Source organism: Saccopteryx bilineata, chromosome 4, assembly GCF_036850765.1.
Source record: "Saccopteryx bilineata isolate mSacBil1 chromosome 4, mSacBil1_pri_phased_curated, whole genome shotgun sequence".
Lineage (NCBI taxonomy): Eukaryota > Metazoa > Chordata > Mammalia > Chiroptera > Emballonuridae > Saccopteryx > Saccopteryx bilineata.
Window position 1 is genome coordinate 925649 of NC_089493.1, and position 10655 is coordinate 936303.

General features: G+C 44.7%; 1 protein-coding gene across 1 annotated transcript; it reads right to left on the minus strand.

The window, feature by feature from the left end:
• Positions 1-4976: 4976 nt before the first annotated feature.
• LOC136333802 (disintegrin and metalloproteinase domain-containing protein 20-like) lies at positions 4977-8270 on the minus strand. The gene is given in 5 exon segments (XM_066273462.1): positions 4977-5138; positions 5616-6653; positions 6977-7287; positions 7290-7412; positions 7415-8270. Coding segments are annotated over 5 exon segments (2490 nt in total).
• Between the last annotated feature and the right edge of the window lie 2385 nt (positions 8271-10655).

Consider the following 10655-nt stretch of genomic DNA (forward strand, 5'->3'; position numbering starts at 1 on the left):
CAAATCAGAAGTAATCAAATTACCAGATGCAGAGTATAAAATAATGATTTTTAGGATGCTTAATGATCTCAAAGCTACAACAGATGGACTTAATGAACACTTCAATAAAGAAATTGAAAGCATCAAAAAGGACAGGATATCATAAAGAAGAACCAGACAGAAATGACAAACACAATATCAGAAATGAAGACTGCACTGGAAGAAATTAAAAGCAGGATGGATGAAGCAGAGGATCGAATCAGTGACTTAAAGGGCAAGATAAGTGAGAGCACAGAAGCAGAGAAGCAAAAAGAAAAGAGACAGAAAAAAATCAGAGGAAACTCTAAGAGTGCCCTGTGACAACCTAAAGAGAAACAACATCTGCATCATAAAAATTCCTGAAGAAGAAGAAAAAGAACAAGGGATAGAGACCTTGTTCAGTAAAATCATAGCTGAAAACTTTCCTAAATTAATGCAGGAAAAACTCTCACAAATTCAAGAAGTACAGAGAATTCCATGAAAAAGAAACCAAAAAAAAATCTACACCAAGACACATCATAATTAAAATACCAAAGCTAAGAGATAAAGAGAAAATATTAAAAGCTGCTAGAGAAAAAAAGACTATCACCTACAAAGGAGCCCCCATAAGGATGACATCTGACTTCTCAACAGAAACACTTGAGGCCAGAATGGAATGAAAAGACATATTCAAAGTAATGCAGAACAAGAGCTACGACCAAGACTTCTTTATCCAGCAAGGCTATCATTTAAAATTGAAGGGGAAATAAAAAGCTTCCCAGACAAAAACAAAACTCAAAGAATTCATTACAACCAAACCAATGCTGCAAGAAATGTTAAGGAGCATGGTGTAAACAGAACAAAGGGGGAAAAGAATATAGTAAAAGAGGAATAGAGCTTTAAAGAATAAAATGGCAATAAACAACTACATATCAATAATAACCTTAAATGTAAATGGATTAAATGCTCCAATCAAAAGGCATAGGGTAGCTGAATGGATAAGAAAACAGGACCTGTAAATATGCTGTCTACAACAGTCGCACCTCAAAACAAAAGATACTCATAAACTGAAAGTAAAAGCATGGAAAAAATATTTCATGCAAATAGAAATAAAAAAAAACTGGGGTAGCAATACTTATATCTGACAAAATAGACTTTAAAACAAAGACTACAATAGGAATAAAAAAGGTCACTACATAATGAAAAAGGGAGCAATCCAACAGGAAGAGATAACATTATAAATATATATGCACCTAATATGGGAGCACCTAAATATATAAAGCAGATTTTGATGGACATAAAGTGAGATATCAACAGCAATACTATAAGAGTAGTGGATTTCAATACCCCACTAACATCAATGGATAGATCCTCAAGAAAGAAAATTAACAAAGAAACAACAGAATTAAGGGATACACTAGATTAACTGGATTTAATAGATATCTTCAGAACCTTTCACCCTAAAGCAGCAGAATTACATCCTTTTCAAGTGCTCATAGTACATTCTCTAGGATAGATAACATATTAGGGCATAAAATGAGTCTCAACAAATTTAAGACTGAAATCATATCAAGCATCTTCTCTGACCACAATGGCATGAAACTAGAAATCAACTACAATAGTAAAACTGAAAAACACTCAAACACTTGGAAACTAAACAGCATGTTATAAAACAATGACTGGGTCAACAATGAGATCAAGGAAGAAATAAAAATATTCCTTGAAACAAATAAAAATGAGCATATAACAATACACAATCTGTGAGACACAGCAAAAGCAGTCCTGAGAGGGAAGTTCATAGCTTACAGGCATACCTTAAAAAGATAGAAAAAGCTCAGAAAAACAACTTAATCCTGCAACTAAAAGAACTAGAAAAAGAACAGCAAGTAAAGCCTAGAGGAAGTAGAAGGAAGGAAATAATAAAGATCAGAGCAGAAATAAATGACATGGAGACTAAAAAACAATACAGAGGATCAATGAAACCAAGAGCTGGCTCTTTGAAAAAGTAAACAAGTTCGATGAACCCTTAGCCAGACTCACAAAAAAAAAAAGAGAGAGAGAGAGGGAGAAAGAACTCAAATAAATAAAATTAGAAAACAAAATGAGGGTGGAGAAGTAACAACGGACACAGCAGAAATACAAAGGATTGTAAGAAAATACTATGAAGAACTGTATGCCAAAAAATTAGACAACCTAGGTGAAATGGACAAATTCCTTGAAAAATGTAATCTTTCAAAAATCAATCTGGAAGAATCAGAAAACCTAAATAAACTGATTACAACAAATTATATTGAAACAGTTATCAAAAACTCCCAACAAACAAAAGCCCTGGGCCATATGACTTCACAGGTGAACTCTATCAAACATTCAAAGAATAACTAACTCCTATCCTTCTCAAACTATTTCAAAAAATTCAAGAGAAGGGAAAACTTCCAAGCTCCTTTTATTAGGCCAGCATAATTCTGATTCCAAAACCAGACCAAGACAACACAAAGAAAGAAAATTATAAGCCAATATCCCTGATGAATTTAGATGCTAAAATTTTCAACAAAATATTACCAAACCGGATCCAGCAATACATGAAAAATATCATACACCATAACCAAGTGGGATTTATTTTGGGGAGAAAAGGCTGGTATAATATTTGCAAATCAATCAATGTGATTGATCACATCAACAAAAGGAAGGACAAAAACCACATGGTAATATCAATAGATGCAGAAAAAGCATTCAATAAATTCCACCGGAGACCACACCACCCAAAGCACTGGTAGCAAGGAGGCCGCCCACAGGGGGACCGAGCCCACTGCCAGTCTCATGCCCTGTTGGGGACAACCAAACTAAAATGACACTTGTAATCAGGGTTGTCTCTAAGGTGGAAATCACTAATTTATATTCTTTATTCTTTTTTAAAGTTTACCTGCATAACAGTGTATTCTAAGAACCTATAATAATGTTCATTCCATCTGTAGCAGAAAAAAAATCGACAGAACTATGTTTGTAATATTTATTTATTCTTTTCATAAAACTAATTATACCTTGGGTGATATACTCACATTTGTTACTTCAGTAAATAAACATATAACATAAAGAGAAAAATTGTTAAACGACCAGGGGTTGGCATGCTGTCCTTGAAAACATCTTAAATAACAGTTTTATTGATTTATTGTCAGGCATTATTTAATATGTTTTATTGATATTTTTAAACTCTTTCTTTTTTATATAAATTTTTTTTTATTCATTATAGAGAGGAGAGAGAAGGGGAGAGAGAGAGACAGAGAGGGAGAGACAGACAGGTCGATGCTTTATCCACTGCGCCACCACAGGTCAGGCTTAAACTCTTTCTTATAGCCCTGGCCGGTTGGCTCAGCGGTAGAGTGTTGGCCTGGTGTGCAGGAGTCCCGGGTTCGATTCCTGGCCAGGGCACACAGGAGAGGCGCCCATTTGCTTCTCCACCCCTCCCCCTTTCCTTCCTCTCTGTCTCTCTCTTCCCCTCCCGCAGCCAAGGCTCCATTGGAGCAAAGATGGCCCAGGCGCTGGGGATGGCTCTGTGGCCTCTGCCTCAGGCGCTAGAATGGCTCTGGATGCAACAGAGCGACGCCCCAGAGGGGCAAAGCATCGCCCCCTGGTGGGCATGCCGGGTGGATCCCAGTCGGGCGCATGCAGGAGTCTGTCTGACTGCCTCCCCGTTTCCAGCTTCGGAAAAAATGGGGAAAAAAATCAAATAAACTCTTTCTTATAATATAATCTAGTTTGTGTACCTCTTTTATTGTTCTTATTTAAATATTAAATGCATGAGATAATAAACTACCTTTTGGTATATCTTTTTTCTAATATACTTAGAATGATCATTAGGGCAGAGAACCAGATGTTAATTAATTTGAATCCCATCACTGGGTCCACTCAACACTGGTCCCATGTCATTCAGATGTCCTGGGAGCAGACAGACTAGTAGGGTAGTGGAACCCCTGGACTTGGAGCTGCATGTGTGTGGACCCGACAACTAATAGCGTTACCATCCGGAAGACACCAAGAGTTCAACCAAAGTCCATGGTTTAGACACCCTGTCCTCCAGGATGCTCTCCACGTCCCTAACACAGTGCTCCTCACAGTGATGACTTTCTACATGAAAGATTTTCTGTGCAGATTGTGGTATTTACCAGTCTTCTGTCTCTATTGGAATTCAAGGTCTCAGTTCCAACAGGGACACTGAGGGGTCGGTCTGGAATTAGCAGAGTCTATTCATTTGTTATATCGTATTCCAAATGAAAGAGAAAAATTGCATCTTTCACATTGTTGCTCATGGCCAGGAGATCAGGGGTCATGGTGCCTCTGTGGTCTTGATCTGGGACTTCGCAACAAACAAGCTACACCGAGAAACCCTGTCCCCTTAGTGTTACAGAGAAGATTCAGAGTGTGCATGGCCCAGGGGGACAATGACAGATGCCACATTGGACCACAGGGCAGCTGTATCAGTGACAGTTAAACCTGACCTACTGACTCTCACACTGCGATGTCCATCTGCATTAGAATTGGATATTGTCTCAGGTCCCTGATAACAGAGTGGACAGAACAGGGACTTTCATGTCTTCCAACTCCATCTCCTAACGTCCACCTAGCATGTCTGTCCACCATGGATATTCCCGGTCCTTGAATTTGCGGAATGTTGGCTTTTAATCCATGTGGTGTGCCTGTATCGATGGGAGATACTATAAATTGTATATGTTGTATATGGAGGTACTAGAAATAAAAAGTTTATTAATTGGGCATTACCTTATGAAACATTTCATTGCAAGCTCTTTAGATACAGTGGTGGTCTGGTTTCCCAGCCCAGGTCTGTTGTGGAGACGGTGTCTGATCTGCACCACACCCCAGGGGCACTTCCTCAGCCCTTCTCTGAAGTGCACAGCGAGGAGGAGGGGGACCTAACATATGGAGGCCCCCTCTGAAGGCCAGGGTCAGGGATGGCCACTTCCACCTCATTTTCTGACCGAATGTCCCTGGACCACAGCCTCCACCAGGGGAGGCACAGAGGTCACCAGGGAGACCATGACCCTCAGTCTCAGGTGCACCCCGAAGCCACACCACTGTGACATGGGCAGGCTTCGCTGCGAGGAGCACACCATTGTCCTGAACCCAATCTGCAGAGAGAAGATGAGGTCACCCAACACTGAGGTGACCCTCCATGATCAGGAGCAGTGTTGTGGGGAATGTCATGAACTGGCCCTAAAGGACCCTGTGGGAACTTTCACTAATCCTGGACAAGTGCCCACAGGTCAAGACCAGCTGCTGACCAGGTCTCCTCTGCGAGCCAGGGACTCAGTCTCAGTTTAAGTTCTTAAAGACTTACAAAAACAGTGCAGGACGCCATCATCTGGTTTTCAAGCTTTATGTGAGGGTGCTGGCCAGCGACCTGTCAGAGACAGCTGGTGTGAAAACGCCCACACCTCTTACTGCCCTGTGATGTACAGCAGGACCCCTGCGATGTCCAGGAATGTGGGCTTTGGCTCTGCCAGCTGGTGATGCTTATTCTCATAAAGATGTCCTATATTGCCAAGAGTTGTACAGGGGTCTCAAGGCTGATTTGTTCTTTAGTCTTGCACTGTCACTTCTCTGACTGTGGCCGTCCTGACAGTTCTCACATTCATGGCCACTGCAATGAGGAGTGAAGCTATGAAGATGTATATTCGACCAAAGACCACTCTCAGATACAGCACTGACAGGTCACTCTGTGTTACTGACCACATTCTTCTTGGAGAGGGTCCACTGTCCACACTCCCTCCAGCTCCTTTGTTTATACACCGTGGGGGGTCCCAGCCTACACGGCAATGACAGTGCCCTTTGTTGTTGCAAACTCCCCTCAGATTGCATTTCTTGGGAGGGCAGTGATAATTCATTCCAGCCACAGTACCATTGCAGTGATTATTCAGACAGAATTTTCCACCACCACAGGGGGTACCAGGTCTCACAGCACCAACATCAGTTGTTCCTGTGCCCCGGTGTAACCCCACTCCAAAGCACAAAGACCCCTCGAACACACTCTGGTGGAATCCAACATGTTCTTGCAGCTTAGGCAGATGAGTGACATTGGTGCACTGTAGGCGTCCACACTGAATGTCTTCTTGAGCACAAGACACAGGACGAAACTCAGTACCAGTCCCACAGTGTCCAAACCTGTGGCCCTTTGCATTGATCACGTAGCAGGCGTCTGGAGCGTTCCGTGCACCTTCACCAAAGATCTGCTTGCAGTGCATGTTGCGGTCAGTACAGTTCCCATGGTAGCAGTAGCCTTCCTCCGTGCACGGGGTTCCATCTTGCAGATAAAAGTCGTCAGGGCACATAAAGGTGTCCCCGAGGCAGTACTCTGGAAGGTCACAGATGTTCTGGATTGGTCGGCAGAGTGTTCCTCTGGGCGAGTAGGTGCAGTTTGTGCAGCATCTGCCTGTGTTACATGCGCTTCCGGGTGTAAAGGTACAGTCAGCGTTGCAGCAGGGGTTGTGATGACACTGCTTGAAGGATCCACAGTCACAGTGCTCGCCTTCATCCACCACAGAGTTCCCACACCGAACATATGTCAGGCTTTTATTGTGATAGATAAAGTCGTTTGTGTATGTGGACAAGTCCTGCTGGGGTGAGGATGACGGAGACACAAAGACCTGACTCCGGGGACCAGGTTCAGTGACGTAGATCTGCTTTATTCAAGAAGTAACCTAGCTTATATACACAGGTTCAGCCTGTGGGGTGTTACAGCATGTTCCTCATAGCCAATGGCTGAAAAGATCAGGGAGCTGTGTGGTTGGCGCTGAGTCACTTCCTTAGAGTGGGCGAGCTCCCTTCCTGGGTGTGCCCAGGAGGGTTCTGGGAGCTGGAGTGTTCTCACAGCATTGCATCAGCCACAGCTGCTAGGAATGTGCTCTGCACTCCACCCACATGTGTAAAGGCAACTTTCATGTTTAGAAGCAATACATTGTACATGCACAAAGGAGCAGTTACTGAAGGCGTCTGTCAGTACTGGGTATCTGGACATGATATAGGTGGTCTGTCTTTGGCAAACATAATATTTAACATCATAATAGATACCATAACTTCTTGCAATATGTTCGGTGGCTATAATAGACAACAATAAATAATGACTGCCTAGTTGACCAACCACGAGATTATGATCCGAGCACAGTCCATATAGGTGAGGCTGAGAAGTAATGTCTTCGGGCTTGTTTTTAACAATAATCATGGACGAGTGTGGCTTCAAAATATTATAAATGTTCTTTGCATAATAAGTATGAAAGGAACCCCTGGCCCCTGAAAGTTGTTCATTGCAGTTGGATCTTCTGTATTATAAATGATCATTACACTGACATAGTATCTCATATCAAGACTTTGGACCATGGAATCCACTATGCTAGCTATATTTACTGGGCACTCTGTGACACATTGTGGAATAGAGTGTATGTTGACGTAGAACTTAAAACACAACCTTTTATATTTGGTTTGTGTGATGGATAAAGTTTACTACTGACCCTGGGGGCTGCACTGGCATTGGCTGGAGAGAACAGGGGATGCCTCTCTTCCTTGTACCCCAGCGAGTACATGGGTCCTATTGCCTTGGTGTCTGCCACTATCTGGGAAACCATGTGTTCAAAGGTTCGGGAGTCCTTGAGGGGTTTGATTTCATAGGCAAGGTCATCCACCTTCATAATACCTTCTAGGCCCCCATAGCACATGTCCACAGTGACCATGGAAAGAGGAACCCCCTCCAGGTAGCCAAGGTAGTAGCAGTCGAGGGGGACAAAAGGGTACTCCACCTGCAAGGCTCCCTGGTCATCCTGAGTCATCAGCAGCAGATCTCTGGACATAAACAGTTTCTTGTGCCGCAGATGGATAACGTGTCTCTGGCCCCCAAACCTCAGGCTGTAGGAGAGCCAGCCAGGCACCTGACCACCTTTGCCATGGTGCACTTGCTTCTGGGGAATCACCACCTCAGAGGAGATGTAGCGCCATGATGGTCGACCTGGAGAACCCTGGACCGGAGACCACACCACCCAAAGCACTGGTAGCAAGGAGGCCACCCACAGGGGGACCAAGCCCTCTGCCAGCCTCATGCTCTGTTGGGGACAACTATCAACACGAATGGAGAATGGCAGGGTCTGCAGTGAAGGTGGGTCCCCACTACCTAACCAGGCCATAAGCAGATTGTGACATAAAACAGGCCCTGGGCGTGTCAGCTGGGGTATAGGTAAGAGTCACAGGGCGTGGCAGTGGGTGGGGCTGGACATGAGTTGATCAGATTGTGGTGGGGGAGGGGAGGTGTCTGTGATGCCCACGGGGGAGTGAACGAGAAGGAAGCAGAGCACATCCATCTCCCTCAGTATTTGAACACGTGTCTCCATTACAAAACAGTTACATTCTCCACCAACGCTCACCCACAGGACGCCTGGGCCACTCTCTGTGGGTCACTGTCTTCCTTGTTACGGGAACCATCTCCCTGCTTCTTCATCATGTGGAGCTAGACTTCATTAATTTTTTCATCACAAATGTTGAAAATTTATTAGTTGCAAGTGTCTTATTTTGGTTTGCAGTTAAGACGTTTTCAAACTTTGAGCTTCTTCTGACTTTTGCTTTGAGGCTTTTTTGGGCTTAGAGACTAAAACCTCACCATTCTATGCGATTTCTTCTTACTGCACCTGGTGACAACAGAAGACATTTCCAGCCCAGTGTGAACCCAGGGTTGTTCCCGTGGGTCCCTCCGTGTGGTTCTGTCCCAGCCTTTGGTAGTTTCCTCACCTGCATGTGCTAGTCCTCTCTCAGCTAAAGACGTAAAGGACCTTTGCTGGTGCCCGATGTGAGGAAACTAATATTTCACCTACTTTAGCCAATTCTGTATTTTTCAATGAGGGGATGAAAAATTCATGAGCAGATTGTGATAAGAGACTGGTTTGTTTTGTTTTGTTTTTTGATTTTTTCACAAGGTGACAATTTTCCTTTTAGCTAAAAAGTATAGTCACTATGCCAACATAAGGTCATCACCAATGTATTTTGAGGGCTTCACCAATTTTCTCTCTGCTCTCTAACCCCCTGCAGGTCCAACTTCCAGCCCTGTTCTGTGGTTTCTGGACCCCACACAGTGCTAACCGCCCCCCACCCCCTGCGCTGTGATGGTGATGGACTCCATCACGTCCTCCTCACCGCGCTCACAGAGAGTGGAATGTGGACGCTGGCCTGTCAGAGTCTGAAAAGCTTTGCTCTTCCCTCTGGACACTGCGCGGCTGAGCGCGCCCCCATCTCCTGCTTGTGCAGCAGCCCCGTGACGTGTGGAGACTGCAGACAGCCAGCCCCCATGTCCTCCCGGGCGGAGGATCACCCGGCCTCCGATCACGCTCTCCTCCCTGGGTGGGTAATTTGCCTAGATGGACACTGTCCCTGGGAGGTAAAGGTGCTAGAACTGTGAGGTCTGGAACCCACTGTGCCCTGGATAGGCCACTTGTAACGTGCTCTGCAGTGGAACCTTGGCTGCACTGAGCTGTCTGTGTCCCTGAGAAATGCAGTTTTAAAGGAATTTGTAACAAGAAAAGAATTGTCAAGACCATGTAGCCCTGGAAACTTCCTGGTACCCGCTCCAGGGTTCTGGTGAGAGTGTCCACACTGGACCCTCCCAGAATGTCATCATTAACACAAAGCCAACCATCAATACTGTATGTCTGCCTGATGGACACTCCTTAGCAGGGGTCAAGCGTAAGTCTGTCAAGACCACCAACGTCAAGGAAGTGATGTTTTCTAAGTCTGAGCCTCCCCAGGGCAAAGCCGGGCCCTTCTCACTGTGGCATCTGCAGGTCCCAGGTGCTGGGAGAATAGGAATGTCAACTTGTCCGCACTTTCCAGTCTTCACGTTAATCCTGTTTACTTTGTTCTGTTTGTCAGAGCAGGTCCCTCACTAGGTTAGGGTAGTGTGGGGGCGCTGCCCATGTGCTAGGTACAGGTCAGAAGGGAAATTTGTAGTCTGCTACTATAAAGTCCACCGTGTGTGTGTGTGTGTGTGTGTGTGAGAGAGAGAGAGAGAGAGAGAGAGAGAGAGAGAGAGAGTTTGCTGTGTGATTTATTGAATAGTCATAGTGAGGTGGGCTTTGAGCCACATGGGGAGATACACAGATGGGACTTTAGTTTGGAAGATCTTTAAGACCTAACAGACCCCGAATTCCCGCTTACATTTTCTGGACTCAGGGGACTATCTACTGTTTCAGGTCATCTGGCACCTCCAGGAAAGGGGCTCTCAGGTAGCTTTATAAAGCTCTCCGTCTCATTGCAGAGTCTTCGGGATTGGGTAAAGACAGTTCTGAGACGTGACATAGATGTCCCTGTGGCAGCAATCTGAAGTGAGGACACAGCCTTTAATGCTGGACTAGAACGCTGAGAGGTCAACGCCCTGTGAGCCCGCACAGGACCCCTTTGCAATGCACGGGCTGGACACCAGGTGGCGCTCAGGACGCACCGATCTGTGCTTGAAGATGCTGTTTATGCTGTTTCCCCTGAAGGTCCTGCGCGACCCTCTTCACGTAACAGTTTCCCCGGAGTCTCTCAAGATCTCTGATCCTCTGATTACCAGAGATGACTCTGTATTTTCAAATTTTCATTTTATTAGAAGAAACAATCTCTCCTGCACAAAA